The sequence below is a fragment of the Hermetia illucens genome, chromosome 2 (assembly GCF_905115235.1).
Source record: "Hermetia illucens chromosome 2, iHerIll2.2.curated.20191125, whole genome shotgun sequence".
NCBI lineage: Eukaryota > Metazoa > Arthropoda > Insecta > Diptera > Stratiomyidae > Hermetia > Hermetia illucens.
The window spans coordinates 12,927,124-12,951,958 of NC_051850.1; the positions used below are offsets into that span (position 1 = coordinate 12,927,124).

Sequence of the window (24,835 nt, forward strand, 5' to 3'; positions counted from 1 at the left end):
TCAGAAAGGATTTTGTGGACAGTACCCTTAAGCGTTTAGGTCTTCCCCGATTTAGGAGCAAGAAATGTAGTTTTCCCTACTGAATTACCTACAAAGAAAAAGCAGTTCAGGACAATTTGTCCTCCAAATACAAAATATATTCTTCATTTATATAATTTATTGACCATTCACATTTTTGAAAAAAGAACCGCTTATTTTTCATAACAATAATCAAGCATATTGATTACAAATATCATCTACATTTAATATCTTCACCTGTTCGGGAGTTGGCCGATTTTTACCTTTCAATATTTCCATTATCAAGCCATGCATAGAGTTAAAACATAAAAGGCCAGCAGTGCCTAAACTCAAATCGATATGCCGAAAACGGCATGGATTACATGTGCAACCATCATAAAGAAGGTAACTGGCCTTATTTCTGAATACAACATATTTTCCCCACGGGGTCATTGTAAGAATACGATCGGTCACTTGGAATCCGGACCTAATTAATTGACATAAACTTTGATATGTTCCGGCTTCAGATCCCACAACTGCCAGGTTTTGAGGTATATGCATATAACCCGGATAGCTGTTTGGAAGACATCCTGGCTCTTCGCTTGCACCTCCCTTATCTTCACTGGATCCCTGTATTTCTACACCTGAAGTTGAATCAATAAAATTATCACTACTACCTTTTTCTGTAGTAGAACTTGCTTCTGAGGATGATTCGTCAGTATCTTCAGTTTCACCCGGTTTTCCTTTACTTTTGTCCTTATCTTTGCCTTTGCCCTTATCTTTCCCCTTGCTTTTGTCTTTGTCTTTATCCTTCCCTTTTTCCTTGCCTTTGTTTTTATCCTTATCTTTCCCTTTGACTTTATCCTTGTCTTTACCCTTATCCTTGCCCTTGCCTTTGTCTTTGCCATTGTCTTTCCCTTTCCCGGGCTTTCCTTCTTCGTCACCGGATTCCTCCGAGCCTTTGTCCTTGCCCTTACCCTTACCCTTGTCTTTGCCTTTGCCTTTGTCTTTGCCTTTGCCCTTGTTTTTATCTTTGCCGGGTCTTTCTTCTTCATCACTGGATTCGTCCGAGCCTTTCCCCTTGCCTTTTCCTTTTCCCTTTCCTTTATCTTTACCTTTGCTCTTATCCTTCCCAGGCTTACCTTTACTAGACTTGTCCTTTCCTTTGCCTTTACCTTTCCCTTTTCCTTCATCATCATCATCGTCAGTGTCAGTATCTGATCCTTTTTCTTTGCCTGGCTTTTTCCCTTTGCCTTTGCCTTTACCTTTACCCTTACCCTTACCCGGCTTCTTCCCTTTCCCTGCAGTTTCGCCAGACTCATCCCCACTGCCCTCTTCTTCCTCTTCCTCTTCCTCCTCTCCTTCTTCACCTTCCTCTCCCTCTTCACCTAAGCCTTCATCTTCAGATATTATTGACAAATCGCTCTTCGTTTCTTCAATTTCTGTAACTTGCTGAAGTTCAGACATTGGTGGAACATCCAAGTCACAATAACCAATGTCGTATTCATCCTTTGTGCATTTTAGCATTTCTTCACAAAAGATATCGTAAACCGATTCATTTAAAGATGCAGTCTCTGCAATGTCCATACTGAATTCTGGACTTACACAGGAACAAGATGTATCTTCTGGCAAAGACTGGAAATTGACTTTACTTAAACCCAGAATTTTGACCACATGAATATAAAACATGCAAGGGGTTGAGTACTGTATAACCTCCTGAGTAAGTACGCAGCATAATAGTCTCAGATTATTGAACATATGAAGCGTCGCATTCTTCCTTTCATCTTTTTTAGTTGCGGCCAAGAGGTCACGGGGATATGGATCAAAAAGATAGTAGTAATCGTTCCGCTTCCAAACGGCATAAGTCCGCCGATCGATCTGCACCAAAATATTCAAAAAATTCAATTTGTTGAAAAAGTTCTTAATATTCTGCGTGATTTCGCAGGCCTGGTAGTCCGGGAGGTTAATCCATTTACCACACGCCGCTATTGGGAAAATCAGGATATCTGCAAGGAATTGTCCCACCAAAAATTTTTTGGGAATATCTTGGATATTCAGACACTTTTCTGCAATATGACCCGTCCAAGTTTTATAGCACCGATCTCCCATGACTAATATTTTATCAACAATTGGGGCATCCCAAGTACAAGGAGGATCGATTTTGGAGTATATAATGGAGATCAGGCCGATCGCAATTCCTTGCTTATATCGGCTCTCCTTGAAGCAATCCGCTGCCAGATGATATGTTCCTTGAATTCTAGCGTGATCGTTAGATATCATCTCAAAGTGAGGTTGGCGACTCAAACCACCACAAATCATAGGCTGTTCGCAACATGGCATGAGTCGTTTCATCCTTATTTCGTATAATGTGTACGGGGATTCCGGCTTCAATCGGCCCATGTGAGTGAGTAGCACGTCAATTTCATAGATCTTACTAACGCAGATCAAGGCTGCATATCCACGCTTGGGATCACTTTGACAGTTCACTGTCCTTCCATAACAATCAAAGAGGAAATATGCACAGGATTTCTTCCAGATCAGATAGAAATGGTCCTCAACACGGACAAGACAGTACTTATATCTCCGCATAAACATACAGATTGCTGTTCGAAAGCTGTAGACTCGAGGACTAGAGCATTTCATTACGCCTACAATTATAGGCAAGGAGACTCCAACCTCCATTCCATTCCTGCATAAGCTGAAGCACTTGGAGATTTGATCAACCTCCTTCAGATCCCCTTCGAATCCTTTCACAGACTTTTCAAAGTGACACCTACCCTCCTTTAGAATACGATTCAAAACATGTTCATTCCATTCTTCCTCGGGGTCTATATATGTCTCACCAAAAGCAATGAGGCACGTTGCGTATCCTTGAAGCAATAAGACTTTTCTGCTATTTTGAATGGGTTCTCCTTCTTGGCATCCATTTTCTAAAAAATCGCTGATATTGAAAGTCGCAACGGCTACCCCAACAGGATGTCCTAAACTCGGTGTCCCGACAACCTTGCTTTGATCGCTTCCATATTTTTTCTCCTTCAGTGCCTTACACCCTGAAACGTTAAGGATCACATTAAGTACGTAAATGATAATTTTTAGAAATGGATGTGAATGACAAGATAATAGTCAAAAATATCAGGAAAGTGCCAAACGGAAAAATGGATGCCTGAGGTACGGGTTAAAATTTGACAAGCATTTTTGCACTTCCATAATGAGGACATCCATGCTGGTTTCGTAAGGGAACACGGTCCACAGGGGGGTAATTACCACGGCCCTGGAGGGGGAGAGGGCAATAAAGAGACTTCTACAAAATTGGATTGATTGTTGAATTTCAGGGGGAGGGGCTCATAACGTTTACCCATGGGTCAAGTCCCCACCCTACGATCCTACTTGGAGGATACTTAAGAAAAGAGATTATCACAGGAAGGTGTGTCAATTTAAGCATGAAACTAAAACAGGCACTGTGGAGTGATACTATACTCAGCTTCCTGGTTCAGATCAGTCTCAAGACTTTAAAAGCCCTGCATGATGCTAGCAGTTAGTGAGGTATTACCCAACAGACAAACATACAAAGTAATTGAGTTTGCTGGAACAACGTCTTGTAAGGATTACCACAAGTCAAACCAGTTTATTACCGTGGGTTATTAGTCCTAGTATAAACATACTTAAAAGGATAAGCTTTCGAATGAACCATGCGTTAGTTCGATCCACGTACCCAGGCGCTATCCCGTAGAATCACGTTTAAGTATTACATCACGGGGCGGAGTTAGTTTACTTTAGCTAGGCCTCCTTCCGTCTAACCGCGGGGTTCGTAACCGCACCTTCCTCACTTCTTCTGCTTTTCACAATTTATTCTGGATTGCTGCGATCATGGAACTAATCACATCCAAATCGTCCTGGCAAGCCCCGGACAAAATTTTCTGGTGATAGCACATCACCTAGAGTTTCCTCTAGGCTTCTCTTTTCTTCCACGAACCTAGGACATTGGAAGAAAACGTCGTAGTTTGGACAGTCAGGTAAGCTGTTCAATTGAAACCCATACAGGTATTGACGATATCTTCCATGACCGGTGAGAAACTGGGTGAGATTTTAATTGATTTCCCCATGCTTTCTCGTCAGCTACTCCCCGATAGAAGGATCAACCTGTAAGTCTAACGATCCTTTTCTGACTAATCCCATCGCTGTTGCCACTTGCTTATGAATTTCTCCCTTTTTTAGGTTTTACCACCTGCGATAAAGGAGAGATGAACCTGATGTTATATATGTTCATGATCCCGTCTGTCAGGATGTCAATCGGCATCATTCTCGAGATAAGGAACGCTGTATCACCTAAGACGGTCCTGAAGGCAGAACACACCCTTAAGGCTGATCTTCTGTAGACTGCACTCAGTTTACGTGCATTGGCTAAAACATACAGCGCTTTCCCCCAAACTGGCTTTGCATACAACAACATAGAAATCACCACCCTGGCTATGAGCAGCCTACAAGTATGACGCGGCCTCTTTACGTTCGGCATCATCCTTGTCGAAGCCATATTCATGGTGGATACTTCTTCGAAAGTATTCTCTATGAGTTACTTAAAATTGAGTTTTCCATCTATCAACACTCCCAAGTATTTGATGGCCGGCTTGGAAGTGATGATACGATTCCCAATTCTAATACAGGCGTAACTTTTCTTGCGGCGCTTAGTGATGAGGACCGCTTCCGTTTCCGCGAGTGCCAGTGCAGCATTCGCTAAACATGCCCTAACAGCACTGATTGCTTCACTTGAGTACAACTCAGCATCTTCGAGATGCTTTGCGACCACAACCAGTGCTATTTCGTCGGCATAACCCACCACCGTGGCCTCCTCCAGAACCGGAAGATTAAGTACATCATTATATACAATGTTCCACAGTAGTGGGCCCACTACAGAGCCCTGTGGGATACCTGCGAAGACAAGTACACTTTGGATCAATCATCAATATTATACCAGAGCGTCCACTTTTGCAAGTAGATATCGACAATATCAGCGAGGTAAGGGGGAACAGCAATCGTCGCCAGAGACTTTCGTATAAGGCTCCAACTGGTCGAGTTAAATGCGTCCACAACCATGCAGTATTCACTGGTACAATCCCTTCCATGAATTGCATTTTCGGCCAAGCCAGTAATAATATTAATGGCTCAATGGTGGATCTAGCTTTACAGGACCGATACTACCGATTTGAAAGGCCTCCTTGGCTCTCAACGACCGAGAGTAATCTATTATAAATTGCCCGCTCCAACATTTTTCTCATAGTGTCTAGATAACATATGGGTCTGTAAAAGAACGAATCCCCCGAATGTTTGCCAGCCTTAGGCCGTTTCCATGATGCAGGAAAGATACCCTCTGACATGCACGCTTCGAACAACCCCGCGAACATATCCGGCCTACATTTGACGTCCTTAGTTCAAAGGTACTCGCAATTAATTCCCTGGTGGTCGTTGTACCAGTTCAAAGGTGATTGCCCGGTGGTCGCTGTACGTGAAGTCTTCGCTAACTTGTCAGGACATATTACGTGCCAGCCCAGGGCTAACAAAAGCCAGATATACAATTGAACCAGATCCCCCTTTCCGATAAGTGTTTACATCACCTTCGTTGGCCAGAACTATATCCAACTGGCTGAATTCTTCCCTAACCCCCTTGGGTTAGTCTCATTGCTGCCCTACTCGATGACCCACGCATTAAAGTTACAGGTTATCACCTTGAGACCATATCCCCTTGCATCGCGAATAAGATTGTCTAAGAGGTCTTAAAACTCAAGCGATATGACTCTCGGTGGGGAATAGCAGCTGTATACAAATATACCGCTTGTTTTTGCCCACACAAAGCCACTAACCGCCTGACCAATGCTACATTGTATGGCTTGACGCTCACACGCCCATATCGCCACTCCACCAGTCGAATCTGTAACCCATACACCACCGTCAAGGTTTCTGCACGGTTCGCTAATGATAGCAATCTGCATCGCGTGGTCTGTACAAACAAATTCTTTGCGACCCTGCAATGATTGAGATTTATTTGTATTAACCTCATTTGTTTCACTGCAGTTAACGCCTTCCTAAATTCCGGACATTTACCACTTCCGGCAATATGCCGGTTCACCCGCCCCTTCGCACCAAATGCATTTGAGGTCCCTATTGCGCTCCTTGTCCCCATACATGCAAAAGGGAGGTGTTCAATTTTTTTTCACCTTATTACTATAATTTTTAGTAATTGACTGCAGAATCTCCCTTAAGTCCATTCCAGAATCATGAAATGTGGCAGTAATGTAGGCTATGATATAGAACATGATCCCAACAAGTTTGGTGAACATCTCACTATTACTAAAAAAGTTATAATAAGTCACTGCAAATTCTAAGACTTTGGAAGTCAGCAGTAAGGAAGTAGTGGATACTCTGACATAATATATGCATGTACATTACGTGTCTGGGGCGGATATTTTTATAAAAGAAATACACGAAACTTTTCATACCTGAAGCATCCAGCTTCCGGTTTCCCGACTTGTTACGGTAGGCTTTGGGATCTGGAAGATACACAAGAAGACACTTATAAAATGAGACCCAAATCTTGCATGCCTCAATCTGCTTCTCGTAGAAAAAAAATATGTCCACGACGAGACTTTGCATCAGAATGCAAGAACACACGTCTTTAACAAATGGTATAAGAATGCCGCCCAAGGTTGACTGCGCAATTGTCGCCGACATCCCACTTCAGCACCCCACCAATTCCCCCCAAGCTAACAAAACCATTCAACACGTTGACGACTTGGTCCTCTATACGTCTTCCCGAACCATAGAAGCTGCCCAAAACCGCATCTATATCACGATCCTAACCCTCAACATGTTGCTTCATTCTTGGAAACACCTCCTCAATTCTAACAAATGTGAAGCTATTGTCTTCCGCATTGGAGCCACTTTTATCCGCGAGATACTTACCGACTCCAGCAACCTATGCTCAATACCCGGCTATCACCCGTACAACAAGTAAACTCTATCTTCTCCAAAACCATAGCTGGGCTGAAAACCTTATGGTCCATCCTCAAGAAAGACCCCGCCGTTATTCCCAATTTCAAACAAGTTTTCCAATGTCCAATTAACTCAAAAAGAATCTTGAATCGTGTATGATGGAAAAACTGTCTTCTGCCCAGTAGAAAAGACAGGCATTTGCCTTGCTACTGAAACTCTGAAAATCATCTGGAAAAACCTACTCATCTGTTTTTTAGACTCAATAGGCAATAAGCTGATCTATTCTGTACTCCCATCCGTTACAAAGATAATAGCTAAAATAATCCTGAAACGCATTAAAAAACATATCAACAGGTTAATCGACAGAGAACACACTAGTTTCCGTTCCAAATCCTCCTGCTTTCACCACATCAATACCCTACGGATCATTTTGAAACAGTCCACCGAGTTTAGATCTTCGATTTACCTGCTCCTCATTGATTTCGAGAAAGCTTTCGATAGCGAGAATAGGGAGTGTATCTGCGGTGCAGATAAACCAATAGCTATTATCAGAACGACATATGATGGCGCTAAATGTCACGTGCTGCACCGAGGTAAAATCTCTGAGGATTTTGAGGTCGAAAATAGAGTTCGCCAGGGTCGCATTTTGTCACCGATATTATTTCTTGCTGTTATCGATGACGATCATCACGCTTTCTTTCTGTGTTCCTATATGGAGGTAGCACATGAAAAGTGAACTCCGCTATTACCCAAAGCTCCAAGTCTTCATAAACACCTGCCTTCGACGTTACATTTCAGGCAACCGCGAAGGATGGCGCGTAGCTATGGTTGACACGCTGTACCCCATAAAGGGTAAAATGAGCGTCTCGATTGAACTATACCCTAGGATCAATTCACGTAATGTACTATTGTTGGAAGTACTTAAAGGAAAGGGAGATCTTGAGTGACATAAAAATATATTCCAGAAATTCTGCCCAAACTTAGAGAAAACTAAAATAATAAAGCTATTAGAAACTTACGCCATCGTCTTGATTTCTTCTTTTCTCCACTAACAAATCTCAAAGGATCTTGTTGAACAAGTTGCTTCGGCGAGGATAATGGTGACAATTGTGACTTGTTCCTAGAATAAAACTACTTATTCTATTATTTATCTTATGACCAAAACCAATTATCTGTACGTTTTATTCAGAACATCTACTTTCTTCGGACATATTTCATCAACTGCAGCTTCATTTCGACATGGATTGCAATTCATTTCTAACCTTTGTTTACATTAATTTTTAAAAATAACTTGAAATAAATACAAAATTAAATAAATAAATAACCGCTAACAATTTGGCTGTCAATTAACCGACGCTGATATTTTTAACGAATATTCGCTGAAAGATTTTCCAAGGTTACCTTAGGGACTGAAGGTTTAATACCTAGTTTGAAACTCCATCTACTCAAAATTTGCCCACATATTAATATTAAGATGGAATAATTTCAAGCTAAGGAATTCATATCGAGTTTTATTTTATTTTTTATATTCATAATTTCGAAACCTTGTCAAACAGATGGAAGAGAAAGTTAGTGAGCATAGAGGAATGTCAAAGTGTCTTGCTTATCATTGACGAGGCACATTTTTAGTCGCAGGAAAAGTGAGAAATCATCGGTTCAATATTTCCCCAAAGGCACTGTTAATATAGACCGATACACGGCTATACTGGAAACATTTCGTACAACAGAGCCGAACGAAGCTAAGCTGAATAACCTTCCAATAAGATGGCGTCACAAAACATACGTCGAAGGTTATGCTATTTTATAATAATAATAATCGTTAGCGCAACAATCCATATTGGATGAGGGCCTTGAAGTGTGTTAGAGCACTTTATTCAACACCGTAGCGGTACACTACAGGATTGCAGAATCCTGTAGGAGGCAATGTGGTCAGCATTGCGCTCGCCCGAGATTATTACCCTGATGTCACTCAGATACTCATTCACAGCTGAGTCGGCTGGTATCACACGTCAAATCACGATACAAATCCCACCGCCACCAATGAGATTTGAACCACGACCTTCTGTACGACAGCCTTGCGCTCTAACCACTCGGCTATCCGGACACGATAATAACGATAAATTAACAGGAAATGGGTAAGAAAGGATAATAAGGTAAAAAAAGGAGATGGAAGTTGCGGCCCTTTTGAAAGAAGACCAATCAATGTATAGATGTATAGATAGATAGCCTCAAATGTTGGTGTTTCTAAATTATCAGTGGCTGAATTACAAGAAAATTCAGTATTGATCGCGATAAAACAGAGGTTTTTCAGAGTAGTCGAAAAAAAACTGCAAGGGAAATTGGAAGGCTACTGAACGGGAAGACCGACTAATTTTCCGATGGCTGAAGTCCTGAACTGCAGCCTTTCAGAATATTTTGGATTATGTGAAAGACGCTGGTGTTAAGATATCCGATCATACACTACGCAGAAGTTCGTATTAAACAGTTTGGAATGCAGGAGACTGCTAAAAAGCCGAGGTTGACAGAAACGACAGACGACAGATTATAATTCCAGCTATTTTACAAAGATAAAATCGTTAAAAATAATTTTTTTCAGGTTTCCTTTCAAGTTTCAAATTTTGGGTTTTTTTAAAAATTTTTGTGAAAATTATCTTTATTGACAAATGTCGTCTGTCAGTGACTGAAGTAGGAAATTATTTTAGAAGTAGAAAAGGCGAACACTTTTCTAATGACTGTATGGTTAAAAAGGTTAAATAATAGTAATGATTTGAAGCTGCATTCCTGAAGAAGGCCCTGATCCAATGCAATTTATTAAAGGTAAAATGCCGCCCAGAATACATTAAATTAATGAAAACCAACTTTGTGACATATATCAACAATCTGTAGCTTCCGCATACAGAATATACCTTCATGCAAGAATTATCTGAATTCACTGGATCTGGATCCACCGCCTTGACCCGGCAATTCTCCGGAGTTAAACCCGTTAAGTCTCCAGCTCAAGCGTGTGGACAGGGTGTTCGGCGTGGTTGCTGGTGCTTGTGGGCGATCTCACCCATTGACTTACTTCTGAAGCACCATTCACTGCCGCTTCGGTTTCCCCTTAGCCGCAGGTGCTCCGAACGATCCTTTCCCCTCAACCTGGGCACAGCCCGTGGGTTGAAATTTGCCCGAAGGCTCTTTGCTATCTGTGGACAGGTGCTTACCCCTGGGGAAGACTTTAGCCTCTGGAGGTGGCACCAATTGGAGCCTGGGGTCAGCAGTGCTGACAGAAGGGCCCTGCTCCGGCTCGTCCGTTAAGGACTGGGTCCCACCTAGATTGGTTCCCAACTGAGTAAGTAGAGAATCTGAGTCTAGACTGAGATTCTCCATCGATGAGCTTAGAGTTGCCCCTTCACTCGGGGTTGGATCATCACGGTCGAGGTTTAATGGTAGTTTTTTAAAAAGTTTTGGTTTTTTGTTTTCTCATAATTGACTGTCATGGCCTCAGTCTTATCGGAGAAAGTAAGTCGATCTCGGCAGAGGCCGTTTTTGGCGAGACAAGGCTAGTTGAAACTGGGGTTCGCCTGGTACCCAGAGTTCACCGTTTACGGTCACATCTTAACCCCTGTGATCATTCAGCCAAGTGTACTTGTTGTATTTCAGCCATATTGATTGACTTTTTTAATCCATTCTCTATACCTGCTGAATTGTCCATTAACGTAAATTTACACTGATATAATTTCATTGGTCTGCTTTGTAAAAGTAATGAAAAATTCGTTGAAAATATAGAATTATTATTCTGTACAAGCCAACGCCAAGAAGTCCAATTACAAAATCACTTTGTGGGTAAGTATTATGCGCTATGGCAATGGCACTTACTTCAGTTCAGAGGCACTCAGTTATCCAAAACAACAATTACGGAACAAAGTCCGTGGATTGAGTGCATAAGAGGGAAACGCAGACAAAATAAATAAGAAAATTGATAAAGAGATATTCGAACGTGGAATAAATATTTATTCTGTATTCTGTATTGGATATTTTCAGATTCTGTGCAGAGGCACTTAAATCTATATCGATTTGTTTATTGCCTCTTCGATAACCGACCTATGTGAAAGCATACATCTAACTGACAACTCTTCTCCGGAGCGTAATGATACGAAAACGTAGAAAATAAAATATTTATACAACTTATGCAATGAAACCACTTTGTCGTGTATCGAAAAGTTGGTATCCAGGTTTCTTATTCACAGAGAGTAAATATCATCATCTATCAAAACACAGGGATATATTTTTTTCGAGCAATGTACACGAGGAGAGTAAAACATCCTAGCAAGCCGCTTGATCGCCTGGAGCCCCTCCTAAACGATTGAAGTTAGTTGTCGGTATCCCCATATAGAGCAAACGATACAGACTACTACATACTTCATTGATTGCCCTCAGGAGTCATCAGCGATCCTTAGCGGGTCGCTTGAGATACAGGGAGTGGCCTCCCCCAGGTGCCCGAGCAAGTATTATAGTTCTGACCACTTACCTACCTGGGAGTCCCCAGAGCCGATGTCGATAGGGCAATGTGAGACTAGTTTTGCCAAGATGATAGTTGTGGTGTGTATCAGGGCCAGCCCCTTCGGAAAGAGGCACAGTGAAAGCTGGAGAATGCAAGATGGCTTCCAACATAAGCCGAATAGATGCGCACTGTTCTTACGAAAGCCAAAAGGAAAGACTTATCAAGATACACGCAGCAGTTGTGAATGGCGTGCGGTCTGCGAAACTCCTCCAGAAAAACGTCAACAAAGGCGTGAATTTCGTACTACTGGTGGTCATGGAGAGCAACAGCAAATGCGCAAAAAGCATAAGAATTCGCGCCCTCCGCTGAGAACACCGCAAACGCCAATGGAACGCTTCCTATGATAGTCTGCTTAGAATGATAGCATGTCAGAAGAGTCGCGTCTTGCCAGTAATGCATATGGTGTCACAGCGGTTGTTGCCGGACTCACTGTCGAACAGGCGCAAAGCAAGCTTGGTATATACGACAGGCAAGCGGATGACTGCTCATGGTTTTAACCTTTCACTGAAAAAAAAACCGAATAGCTAACCTAACCGGCGAGTCGATAATCGAGCCGGAACCAACGGTTAAGTAACTTGGACTGACTCTTGACTTAAAAATGAGCTTTTTCGAGCAAATCAAAGTAGCAGTGGAGGAGGCTGCAGCTGGAGTTTCGCCTAATACTATGTCTATTAGGTGACGTCTCCTGATGAGTTCAAGTCTGTTTTGTTCTACGACGTAGAGGTATGGCTGACGGCTTTTGACAAGAAGATGTATTGTAAGTGCTCTGCGCAAGTACAGGAACGAGGAACTTTGCGAGTGACCGTGATGGTGATGGCAGAAGTGATCTCCGTTGGCACCATGGAAGCATAGTGAAACTATTTCCTTACCCAAATCCTGAGTGATCGTGTAGGTTTTCAGCTGGAAGCACAATCTCCCGATTGAGTTTTTTGCAATGGGGTTGTGGTCGACGCTCATCACATCTTTTTTTCTTGTAGGAAGTGGGATGGGACCCGCCAATAACTTCATTTAAACACAGGGGATCGATCTCTCTCCATACAACATTGTCGTGGGGATGCTGAGTAGCGCTGACAGGTGGAGCCATGTTGCGCATTACGTTCGGGTTCTTCTCGTTGCAAAGAAAATTGATCTCGACAGGTGGACGGTCCGGATGCCAGGGGGTTCCTTGGATTAACAGCTCCCTTTCTCTTCTCCCCTTCCGTTGGTGAAAGGAATTCCTTGATTTTGAAGCTCCGCAATTGCGGGAGAGCTCGGGGGCTAACCTGAAGTAATGTGGCAAACGGTTGCAGATTAGCTCTCTGGCGATGGGGAGGTATTAGTCCAGTCATTCAAGCTTTCAACCTCCAAATTCTTTCAGTCAAGACCGATTGACAGGAAATATGGGGAGTTATACAGCGCCGCCCCAAATTTCATGTCAATCGGTCTTGACTGAAAGAAATTGGAGGTCAAACCCTATTTTCGGCGTTAATCCTAAGCCCGCAGACCGGAGTTTTTTATGTTTTGAGACGAAAACGGTCAAATGGCACAAAATCGCAGGTTTTTCCCTTTCTCCACTGTTCGTTTTCACTGTTTGTTTCCGTGAGTATAATTTTCGTTCAAGACACAGAAAGTCTTGACATCACCTTTCTTGAGTGACGCTTTTTAAGTATATAAAAGTAATTATACATTGAGTTGCCTTTGCTCTAACCTCCCCAGGAAGGGGTGTCCTCCCATTTATTCAGGATTCCCCCATTATAATGGGAGTGGAAGGACGCCAACGTTTAGGTTCGGGCGGGCCGCCGCAAGGCCACCATATCATCTGGTCCCCCATTAAGAGAAAAGGAAGACGGAGGCCACTCGTCGCATAGATACCAGAATCGGCTCAGAGTTAATCCTTCTCCGTCCCCCAGTGCGCTTTTTGTAATTGGGTCCCCTCCCTTATTAGGCCTTTTGGCAGTTCAGCGCCTCGAGACTTCGCGCCTATATTAGAGTAGTCTACTCCGGGTGGGATTAGTTTTGTCGACTATTGAGTCAAGACCTCTGATAAAACCTGTGTCCTGACAGGGAGATAGTATTTGAGAACCAAGAACCCCGACCCTCATCTCGCTGAACTGGTGGCACTCTGGTTAGCTCCAGTTCGTGTCGTCCGGTTCCATATATTATCTCGCGCAGTCGGTGTTAACGACTGGCAAGCCTGTTAGGGGAAATTGGTCGGTTGAAAGCCTTGGTGACCGTGCTGGTGTCAAGGTGATGCAATGCTGGACTCTCATTGTAGCAGAGCTATGTTAGCCCGAAAAAAAGCTACTTCGTTTTTTGCTAACACTGCCTTAAAAGTTCCCCTATGAACCTGCAATCTTCCTCTCGGCTGTACTCCCCCACGTGACCTCTGGACGACCCTTTCCTCCTCCTTCGAGGGAGAATTTCAATCCATTACACATCAACAAACATAACTATTACCCTCGCTTTCTACTGTAATTACCTTGACTACCGAAATGTGATCCGAACGCCGATTAGGCATTTCGAACCAAATATCTTTTAAAAGGAGACTTAAACCTTTCAATGCGCAGCATGGAGACCAGCTGAAGACAGCTCAAACACCCATGACGCAACAGTCATTCAAACCCGGAATACAATATCGAAATGCAAGCAGTCAAGCAACCATCATGCCCTTGCTTGCTTCTTGTCGATTTATACAGACATTTTGTTCTTCCCCCTTAACCTTTATTTCGTTTAGTAGCGAGGTCCACCCTAGACGGTCGAGTTTGTCACGTCTCTCGATGGTGTGGTTGGTCGGAGTGGAGTTGCTCTAGGCCAACCTTGGCTAGTAAATTGTCATCAATATGGATGGCCGTACTATTGGAGACGCCTCTCTCGCAACTTCTCCCCGATGAGTGTAACACCATATTAGTCACGTCGTCACTTTGTACGTAATCATAACGAGCTACAACCTTGGTTCAGAGCGAAATCTCTGCCTCAATTACCACAGTAACCCATTTTCAGCGCTCTGAGCAACCTTTCTTGGAGATAATTACGTAGTTCGCGCAACCAGAAACGCTGCCTACATACAACATTTTCGTCAACCCCAACCGAAAAGGAAAAGTTCAAAGGCATCTCAGTCCTGACGAAAATATGCTAGCGAATAGCAACAGATAAACAAATGAATGTCTCACGTGACCTGCAACCAATGAAACGCAAAATTTCAATTTGATAATTTATCTTACATGAAAAATTCTATATTTCCAACACTGGACATCAGTACTTCCTTATAAATAATTCAATTAGATTGACAAGTGGTAATATTTGAAATAAACCGCTGAAATCCAATTCATTTCGTTTCGTTACAAAAGGAGAACGCTTGAATGAGACAAGTGAAAAATAACATATTGAACTTGGTAGCGCACATTTAACAAATTCCCACCGGCCGGCGAGCAACTAGCACTCCATGGCCAGCGAATTTGAATTTTCATTGAGTCTATCGTCCGAGGGCAGAGCCATACTGTTCTCGTCGCCGTGCATATCGCCGCTGCCGCAAGCCATCACATCTGTTGAGTCCATTGAGGTAGCAGGGCCAGCTGCGCCCTGGAAAAACGGAGCCGCCTCTTCGCCCATGCCACTGGGCCCGCCAACTCCGTTCTGTGGTGGATCGTCCCAATTTATTTTGAACCTAGTCACCCTGGGCTTAGTCGCCAGAATATTCCTAGTGAGCTTTTCGAAAATTGGCTTTGGTGGCGGGTTCTCGCGCAATTCGGGGTCTGTGTAGTCATTGTTTATGAAGTAGCCGACGCGGACGAACTCCTGGCCTCGATATGAGCAGGTGAGGAGGACTATGGTGACGCCGACCACATCCTGTTCGGGTATCCGCGTCACATCTGGGGGATCTGCTTGAAATACGAAAATATGCCGGCCTTCCGGCACCGGCCCCACGTAGATTGTGTCCAATACCTGGTCGTACTCCTCCGATTCTGCTGATCCGACGTAAATCATCTTCCACTCAAGGTCCTCCTTCAGTTCCTCTATGCATTCAAAGGTCAACTCGAATTGAAATGGATTCGAAAAGCTGCTGGGGTTATCGAGAACGACGACATTTGTTATGTGAACTTTTGCCATGATGAAGGATCCGAGGTTTGTCGTTGATTTTTTCCGATGATTTCAGTCTGTTTTCCGTCTTAAATTCACTTCTCGTCGCTGCGGATAGCCTGGGAAATTAGGAGCGGGAAATGCGCAGCCAGTCCAAACGTTCTAGGTTTCACGGAAAACACAAAACTATGAAAGTAACGTCCAATGGGATTATTCGCGGCACAATAAGAACACACTGATCTATTGTGACATTGACGTACTAAAAAATGCACAAATTTCCCGCCATCCGTTCATCTGACTTTATTGCAGTGCTGCCATACGAAGGATTCGAACTGTACTAAACTCTCATGAACAACAAATGGGACGAGCTGACGAAATCAAATTCCATTGCAATGTACTCACTGCGTTTCGTAGAAAACGCCTTGAATACCAAACTCCTATTAGATAAAAATTCCGTTTCCTCTCACTGGAGTATCTTCATTTTAATTTCGTTATAAAGTTATAACAATCAGCTGTTGGATGGACATGGTTCAAGTCTCCACTAGCACCTTGACGCCTAGGAATGCACGTGCGATTTGTTAGTCCTCCCTTGTGCCGGCGACTGATTACTCTCATATTATGAATAGATACTTATTAAATATATCTTATATTGGGACGGCATTCAGGTGGGTAGGTAGAAGTCAACTAAACCCAACTTGATGCAGAATATTATCTTCACTTACAGAGGAATGCAAAAGACTATCAACAAGGCGGAAGGGATTATCACTGATGTTCGCACTGTGCAAGGTTTGCTCGAGATAGGTCTGCGGAAATTGAATCCAGTGAATGAAGTAGAAGTCGTTTTATCAAGCCGGTAGGTTTTTAGGATGTTCCCATACTTTTGAGGCTAAACGATTCTCAATTTTATATTGTGAAATTCGCAAAGTTTTAGTGAAGAAAGGCTATGACCCTTGATTGTTGGCTGCGGTTGGAATAATATATGATTTGCAGTTCATACGTAAAAAGAAATAAGTGCGATTCGGGTCACTATCTCGTTGGCATGGTGCTCCGGGTTCAAAAAACACAGCCCCCTCCTCCAATAATCAGATAGGAGTGAACACTGAAGTCACAACAAAGCCTCCCGTAACGCCTATAAGGCGGAAGTGGGCACCGCAATAACTGAAGTCAACAGATGTCCTGGAGATGAAGCTTCGACAAATTATCCTCACAACCACCTGAGAATGTTATCATTGATATGGCGACAGGCATATTTGGCTCCGGATGTAAAAAAAAGTCGGAACGACTGGTTCGACAATGAATATAAGCTACCAATGGTACGGAAGCGTGCTCTATGCCCAGCGATGCCGCACTCTCAAAGAAAGTGGGCACAGGCAAAGAACTATCACGAACTTTGTTGAGCCGAGAGGCCACTTCACAGATTGGAAAGGGAAGCCACGATGCTGTCAAGCAAATCCGATTGGAACGATGGATTGAGTATTTTGATGAACTGCTCAAAAACCAGAACATTGGCGATTTGGAAGTCTCGTCAATTGAACACGACGGACAAACGCTACCACCACCAACAATGGGAGAAACTTCTTCTTCAACCTTTGTCCCGTTAGGAAATGAGGTCGGCTAACCTTGATCGGTTGCACCATTTTGTTCTGGCAAAGCCCTGGTCTGGATGCAGTCGTGAGGCCTTCAAATCGCCATCCAATATATCAAACCACCGTTGTTTCGGCCGACCTATTAGTCTTTTCCCATCGACTTGATATTCAGACTAATTTTATATCATATCGGTCATGGATATCCTTATTTCGGATGTGATCAAGGCAAGTCCAACGTAACATCTTCGTCTCCATTACTGCAAGACGCTGTTCATTGTCTCTTATAGTCGGCCAACGCTCAGAACCATAGAGGGCGACAGAGCGAACGATGCGGTAAATTTTAGATTTGAAACGTTTGCTGATACGTCGATCACAAAGAACACCAGTTGTGGACCGCCATTTCATCCAGGTTGCGCTAATGCGTGAAGCAATTTCGCAACGCAGTTCTCCATTGACACGGGATATTTAAATAGCTGAGTTCTGGGCAGGTCACTACCATTGACAGTGATTGTGGGGACCAAAAATTGAGTTTTATTCAGATTCAATCTGAGACCATGTTGCATGAGACGATCATTCCATTTTTAAACAAGTTGCTTGAGATCATTTTTGCTATTAGATGCATAGAAAACATCATCTGCATAAAGCAGTGTAAAGGGCGCTGGATGTTGGATCTCCCGTGTGACGTTGTCCATAACAAGAACAAAGAGGAGTGGTGAGAGGACGCTTCCTTGATGAACACCAACAGAGACACGAAACGGTTTTGATACACCCGCCACATTTCGAACTTTACTTTTCAGATCGTGGTAGAGCAGTTGAACTCAACGCATGAGTTCTTCTGACAGTAAGTGTTGTCGTAGAGCATACCAGATGAGTTCGTGTGGCATACAGTCAAACGCTTTCTCTGGAGCTGTGCATTGGTGTCGGCTTTTGTCAAGTCGATACAGATCTCTCTCGCCATCCCGAGGGTCCAATTTATCATAAAGATCTTTGTAATGCACCGCTCGAGTGACAGAGATCGCTTTCTTAGCTTCCCGGTTGGCATTCTTGTAAATTTGCCAAGTATCTCGGTTTATAAACCGCTTGAATAGGTTGGTGACCCCGAGGGTTGCAGAGGCCGCTTTATGCAATGTGTCTTTAATTTGGTTCCACGATTCTTCCACATTCGTAACGGTTGGTAATCGCGTGAGATCATTTCTTCTTTCTTCTCACGAAATCGCCACCATTTAATGCGTGGCGGATCAGTACGTTCCTCACGCAATTTTGTCGGTGGCTAGATTCGCAAGACGGTAATCAACGTCCGCTGTAGAGGTGCATGGTCTCATAGGGAACGGCTTTGCAATCAGTGACGGTGATAAAATGTCGGCGTCTTATGAGAATAGAGTCCATTTTGGTTTTACTTTTGCCACTATAAAATATAGGAAGATGAGACAATCGTTTAATGAACCATGTATTCATAAGTACGAGATCATGGGTGACCGCAAAATCGATTATTCGCTCACCACCTTCATTGTACGCTCAAAACCCCTTTCCCCATGACACCTGTTACCCTCTGCCTCTTCACCCACATGGCCGGCAATGATTATATAGTGATCAGCAGCCACGATACAGGTCTTTTCATCGAGAAGTTACCAGAAAGCATCTTTCTCGGTATCAGGTCGACCTGTCTGTGGTGCGTACGCGCTGAAGAAGTAAATAGTGCGATCAGCTTATATATTGGTGAGCTTCATTTAATGGCGTCAAGGAAACCCTCTGAAATGGCAATGCCAAAACCGTATTGAGAGTGTGGGCACCAAAATAAAGAAGTTTATAACCATTTTTACTACGTTCGCGTTCTCGGTAGTCTGGTGCCAAAAGCTATATCGCAGCCGAGTTTCTTGTAGAGCGCAGATATCAATGCGCATTTTCCGAAAGGACTCTTACTAGTTCCTCGGTCTTTCCAGTCAATGTGCCAATATTTACCGTGCAGACTTGTATTTTTTTTGCTCGGACTAACTTACGTCCTGACGTTGTCCATGCGTCAAGAACCCTAGCCCATTTCTCGACAGGACCGGACCCTGACCTGCCGCGTCGACTGAGGTCAAGCATTTTGCCGAGGCTGATTGTTACTCAATCCGATCATTTTCTTTTTAACGACATTGGATGCACTTTCTTGGTCGGCCTGACGCGGAACCTGTCACCAAGAGATCAGATAGAATTTAGCATAGTGGAACAACTCCAACAATACTTTATTTATCTCTCTCCCTGATTTCAGTTTTTGTTTTACTGAGGAAGTACAAAGTACGTTGTCTCAAATCGGCCCGGTAAGTAACATGGTACAATTTTGGCTGATAGCATTGGTCCGAGATATTTAAATTGCCCAGTTCTGGACAGGTCACTGTTACTGACAGCGGTAGTGCCGCCACGCATTCCTTTGGGACTCCTCAGTTTTCTCTACGTTTCAGGATAACTTCATATCTTCTGCCATCATGTCATCTGCATTTCTGAAACCTGGTGGATGCAGAATTTTAGATTTCGAGTTCCCAGAAGGTTACTCTCTCTTTCGTTGTGGCACAGACTGCGCTGCGCTTGACAAGACAACCGGCGGAGGTGCCCTAAAAGCTGTTAAGTCCACTCTCTGTGCCGAAAGTATCTTTTCCTTCTCCTCCACCTACGATTCTGTCACCATACGATTCATTCCGCCAAATGTATGCCCTTTTATCATTTCGTGTGTATATTTTCCCCGCCTAAGCCCCTCTTCTTTGTACGAGGATTTCTTCGACAGATTATGAGAAGACCGTCCCTTCCGCCCTAATAGCTCCACCCACCCTGCCCTTTGTTTATCCACTTTCATGTACACCTGTGCGGCCCTCTAGTTTAACCTTTTCAAGAACAACTTAGATCGCACTCTCGATCTTGTCCTCTCTAATCTTCCTGTGCGCTGCCTTTCCCTATTCCCTCATGCCCTCGCCTTACGTTGCCCCTCATCATTCTCCTCTCGAGTTCGGTGCTCAGATATTCCGACTCCACTCTCCTATCGCGCGAAAGCATATCAAGTTCAATTTTCTTAAAGCGAACTTAGGAGGTCTGAACTCAGCCCTGGCGGCAATCACCTGGCTTCCCCTCATCTCTCCATTGACGTCTGATCAAGAACTCAATATCTTCTATACCATTTTACCTGATCTTCTTCTCTGCTACGTCCCGTCCTCTCCTATGTGCTTACGCTGTCTGATTCACCACTGAAGTCCGCAAAACATGAGGAAGAAGTTCATGTCTTCTAGAACCTATGTTGGCTTAGTTTTTTTTTCAAAACTCTGCAGGCACTACATAGTGAAAGAGCAACACGGCTTCGTTAAGCGTAAGTCAACTGCCAGCTTATTTGACTTTACCAACTGTGTCGCCAAATGTATAAATTCACAGCAAGAAATGCATACCATTTACACTGACTTCGCTAAAGCCTTCGATACTGTAAATCACAAGTTACTTCTATCCAAACTCTCATCTCTAAGCGCTCTCATACCACTTGTTTCATGGCTTGCCTCTTACCTTTCCAACCGATTCTACCACATCTCTTTTGACGGCTGCACATCCCGCTCCTTCTCCCCTTCTGCTGGCGTTCCGCAGGGATATATTCTGGTTCCTTTGTTATTTTCGTGTTTTATCAACGACCTTACTTCCTCCTTACTTGTCAGTATTTACTCTATGCCGGCGAGCTTAAGCTGTTTTCCGCTATATCGTCGCCTATGGACTATGTTTCCCTTCAATCTAACCTAGACATTATGTTTCGTTGGTGCTCTGCTAATGGTTTAGCGCTAAAAGGTAGAAAATGTCATTCTATGTGCTATCTACTTGTATCCTCACCCATTTCCTTCTTCTACTCTCTTAACGGACATTCCTTATCATTCCTAAATTCCGCTCAACACCTCGGCGTAGCTTTCGACAACAAGCTCCGCTTCGACACCCATTGCCTCGAAGTCACCAATCGACTAACAAAATAATCATGCTTTATACTTCGCCCCTCCTCTGATTTTGACTCCATCCAACCGTCCTTCGCGCTCTTCAATTCCCTCGTCAGGAATACCCTCGAGTACTACTCCGTAATCTGTTCACCTTCACATAATTGTGATTGGCTTGCCCTTGAAAATGTGCAACGTAAATTCACAGGTTTTTTTTTTTTTTTAAAAAAAAAAGCTTCCATCGTGTGGGCTACCCCTCCCGCCTCTGCTTTCTGAACCTTCCCTTCCTACAACAGCGCAGATCCTATCTGGATTTATGTACATTTTTTAAACTCTCCTCGGGTCTGATGGACTAGCAGCATGGAGCATAGACTTAATAGACTTAATTAAAGTATCATCGACACCATGCGCATAACATTGTTTTTGGGACGGCGCACAGTCAAACGCCTTTTCATTGTCCATGAACACCCCCCAATCATGAACTCACTTTTCAGAGTTGCATCCCTTATCGTTGAAACCAAATAATGAAAAGCAGACTAACAGGGCTTTCCACGTTGGGAAGCGTGTTGGTTTTCATTTCGTAGGTACGAACTTAGCGCCTTCCCATGAATATGATGCTCAACCAATCAGACGAGAATTTTTCCCTCCACTACAGCTATATTCCCTAGTCTAAAAATAAACTACACTCTACATATCTTAGGACAGGATAGGAATAGGATTTTCTCTTTTATAGGAAAATTACTAATATAATATGCTCATTATAACAAATGTTCTTCGATTAATTGTAAAAATGTTATACATAAAACTCACATTTATCAATTTCACTTTATTTTTCTTCACATTGCCCTAGGACAGATGCAGGAGTTCACGCGCTCCAAACTTCTGTACATGTTGATCTCGAAAATTCCCACGGAGTTGTATATCCCACACACTCAATAACTTCGCTATTAAATAGACACTTCAGTAGAGAAGCGCTGCAAATAAGAGTGATCAATACCATCCATGTACCTAATACGTTTCATAGTCGATACCATGCAAAAGGACGAACGTACCTGTATCGCTTGGCTGTAGCTAAACAAGATTTATTTTCAAAGGGTTTAGATCGTACTGAAGGCTACGTGTCATTCATTCCAATTGAAGAGTTCGAGCGTTGCTTTTTCTTACAGTGAGTAGAAATTGGATCGTTTTTCTTTCAAACCTAATAACATGTATCCCAGGAGGAGTGACTTCGATGTAGAAGCGTTCAAAGATGCGGCGCAGTTGTTTGTAGGTCTTCATGATTTCCGTACTTTTATGAATGAAAATAAAAGGAATTTGAGGCAGGTTCGTATTGAAGATGTTTACTAAAGGAATGTCCGCACTGAAATACTTAATTTACAGAAGAGGCCAAGATTTACATTAAGGACAATTGATAGCTTGACTGTAGAACAAGGTCGATCATGTTCTAGTGGAATAAGTGCAAGAAGAGCTGAAAAGTTTTATAATTACTACGATATTACTATTAGCGGCAGATCTTTCCTACACAATCAAGCAAGTATTTCTAGTTCTGTAGTCGAAAAGTTATGGCTTTCGTTTACTAATTCCAATGGTTAATATCAGTTCATTACTCCATAAAGATCTAAGTTCCCCTTTCATATCTATAAATTGATTATGTTCTCTTAGAAAATTTTGTGATAGTTGTTATTCTCTCTGCAGGTCAGGCGGATGGTAGGATGCCTCATAGGTGTAGCAACTGGCAAAATAACCAAAAAAGATGTGTATGAAATGGTAACGATACCATCGAAACATATGTGGAATTCAAAACTTTCTGTAGCACCCCCTTTCGGACTATATTTATGTAAAGTGCACTACGACGAGAAAGACTTCCAATTTCCATCTGAAGAGGAAGAAAAAGAAGACATCAGCAGCAGTAATTAAATAGCATTGTTCCGAATCACATCATATTGTCCATCCCAAAATGAGTTTCCTAGAACAAATTAAGAAAAATAGATTGAATCTGAAGGCTACCGAAACGCAGGTAACGTACGCTGACGGCAGAAAGGCCATAGAATGTAAAGATAAAGTTAGGTTGCTCGATGAAAAATCACATGGGTTTGTCGTGGACACGAAACCTGACACCGTACCCGCTTGCATTCTTGACAATAACTTGTATCTTGGATCTCAAGATTCTGTAGATGCAAGTAATATTAATAGTTTCGGATTAACTCACATCTTAAGCGTTGGTATCGATACACCAAATGCAGATTTGTATTCAAATGTTACTTGTAAATATGTCCCATGTTTAGATCTACCTGAAACTGATCTCAAAGCCGTTTGTGACGAATCCAATCAATTCATCGCAGATGCATTGAATAATGACGGAAAAGTTCTAGTTCATTGCAATGCAGGCGTTTCACGGTCAACGAGTGTTGTAATTGGTTATTTAGTCACATGTAAACGTCTTTCATTCAATGAAGCTTATGATCTTGTGAAATCAAAGAGGCCATGCATTCAGCCAAACGCCGGATTTTTAAAACAACTCAAAGAGTTTTAAGGTAGCAAAGTTTAAAACCAAAAATTGTAGTTTGGAGAAAGCTACCCTTTGTCTATTAATTTTAACTGCAAATTGATATATGGTGTTAGATATTAGCTAGAAGTAGAGTGTAAATAATTTAAAACGTGTGAATAAATGTTTTATGACTGAAAGTGCTTCACGTAAAAATCAAAATTAGAATTTGTTTCACTGCCTAAGTTTGGTTTCACAGAAAAGTGTACCTTGTGCGCATACCGAATATTGTATGAAGCCTTTGATTTAACTTTCCATCATCATCATCATCAACGGCGCAACAACCGGTATCCGGTCTAGGCCTGCCTTAATAAGGAACTCCAGACATCCCGGTTTTGCGCCGAGGTCCACCAATTCGATATCCCTAAAAGCTGTCTGGCGTCCTGACCTACGCCATCGCTCCATCTTAGGCAGGGTCTGCCTCGTCTTCTTTTTCTACCATAGATATTGCCCTTATAGACTTTCCGGGTGGGATCATCCTCATCCATACGGATTAAGTGACCCACCCACCGTAACCTATTGAGCCGGATTTTATCCACAACCAGACGGTCATGGTATCGCTCATAGATTTCGTCATTGTGTAGGCTACGGAATCGTCCATCCTCATGTAGGGGGCCAAAAATTCTTCGGAGGATTCTTCTCTCGAACGCGGCCAAGAGTTCGCAATTTTTCTTGCTAAGAACCCAAGTTTCCGAGGAATACATGAGGACTGGCAAGATCATAGTCTTGTACAGTAAGAGTTTTGACCCTATGGTGAGACGTTTCGAGCGGAACAGTCTTTGTAAGCTGAAATTTTCCATCAGTTGCCACAATCTTTCAAGGAGCGCGTCTAAATCTAACACCATTGTTTGTGCAAGGGCTCTCCATAAAATTGGAATTGCAGTAGTCAATCCAGTTCGTGAAATCTCTTACTCGGAGACCGTTCTTTGTCAATTATAATTATATATAATATATAAATGTAAACTATTAATTTAAATTGTTACCCTCCACGGCATTAAATAATATAAATTGGATTAAATGCATATAAATTGCTACCTCACGGTAACGACCTTTGGCTATCGAAAACGCAATATGATTGGTTTATGGACATTTTGGGCCTAAGAAAAGTAGGAGTACTCCTTTCCCTGTTGCAGCAATGTGCTTTTGTTTTCTGGAAAGCCTAGTGGTAGCACTGACTTGGGCATCGATTGCT

General features: G+C 42.8%; 4 protein-coding genes across 5 annotated transcripts; 2 read left to right on the forward strand and 2 right to left on the reverse strand.

Moving 5' to 3' along the window:
- Positions 1-139: 139 nt before the first annotated feature.
- On the reverse strand, positions 140-8,355 carry LOC119648809. The gene is made up of 3 exons (XM_038050659.1): positions 8,160-8,355; positions 8,001-8,101; positions 140-3,047 (listed from the first exon to the last, which is right to left on the reverse strand). Exons 1-3 carry the CDS (start codon positions 8,234-8,236, stop codon positions 211-213), a joined length of 3,015 nt encoding a protein of 1,004 aa, XP_037906587.1. The 5' UTR covers positions 8,237-8,355; the 3' UTR covers positions 140-210.
- Positions 8,356-14,704: 6,349 nt separating this feature from the next.
- Positions 14,705-15,847, reverse strand: LOC119649098 (histone chaperone asf1). The gene has a single exon (XM_038051101.1). The coding sequence runs from the start codon at positions 15,608-15,610 to the stop codon at positions 14,936-14,938; it is 675 nt and encodes a 224-aa protein (XP_037907029.1). The 5' UTR covers positions 15,611-15,847; the 3' UTR covers positions 14,705-14,935.
- Positions 15,848-16,094: 247 nt separating this feature from the next.
- LOC119649097 (tRNA pseudouridine synthase-like 1) lies at positions 16,095-23,047 on the forward strand. Of its 2 annotated transcripts, none has more exons than XM_038051099.1 (6): positions 16,095-16,245; positions 16,305-16,433; positions 21,949-22,263; positions 22,316-22,421; positions 22,479-22,628; positions 22,794-23,047. In XM_038051099.1, the coding sequence occupies exons 1-6, from the start codon at positions 16,199-16,201 to the stop codon at positions 23,013-23,015; spliced, it is 969 nt and encodes a 322-aa protein (XP_037907027.1). In that variant the 5' UTR covers positions 16,095-16,198; the 3' UTR covers positions 23,016-23,047. The 2 variants fall into 2 exon arrangements, with proteins under 2 accessions (XP_037907027.1, XP_037907028.1); XM_038051100.1 differs by having other exon boundaries at positions 16,150-16,249.
- LOC119649099 (dual specificity protein phosphatase 19) lies at positions 23,026-23,781 on the forward strand. Its single transcript, XM_038051102.1, has one exon. It carries the CDS (start codon positions 23,056-23,058, stop codon positions 23,629-23,631), a length of 576 nt encoding a protein of 191 aa, XP_037907030.1. The 5' UTR covers positions 23,026-23,055; the 3' UTR covers positions 23,632-23,781.
- Positions 23,782-24,835: the final 1,054 nt, after the last annotated feature.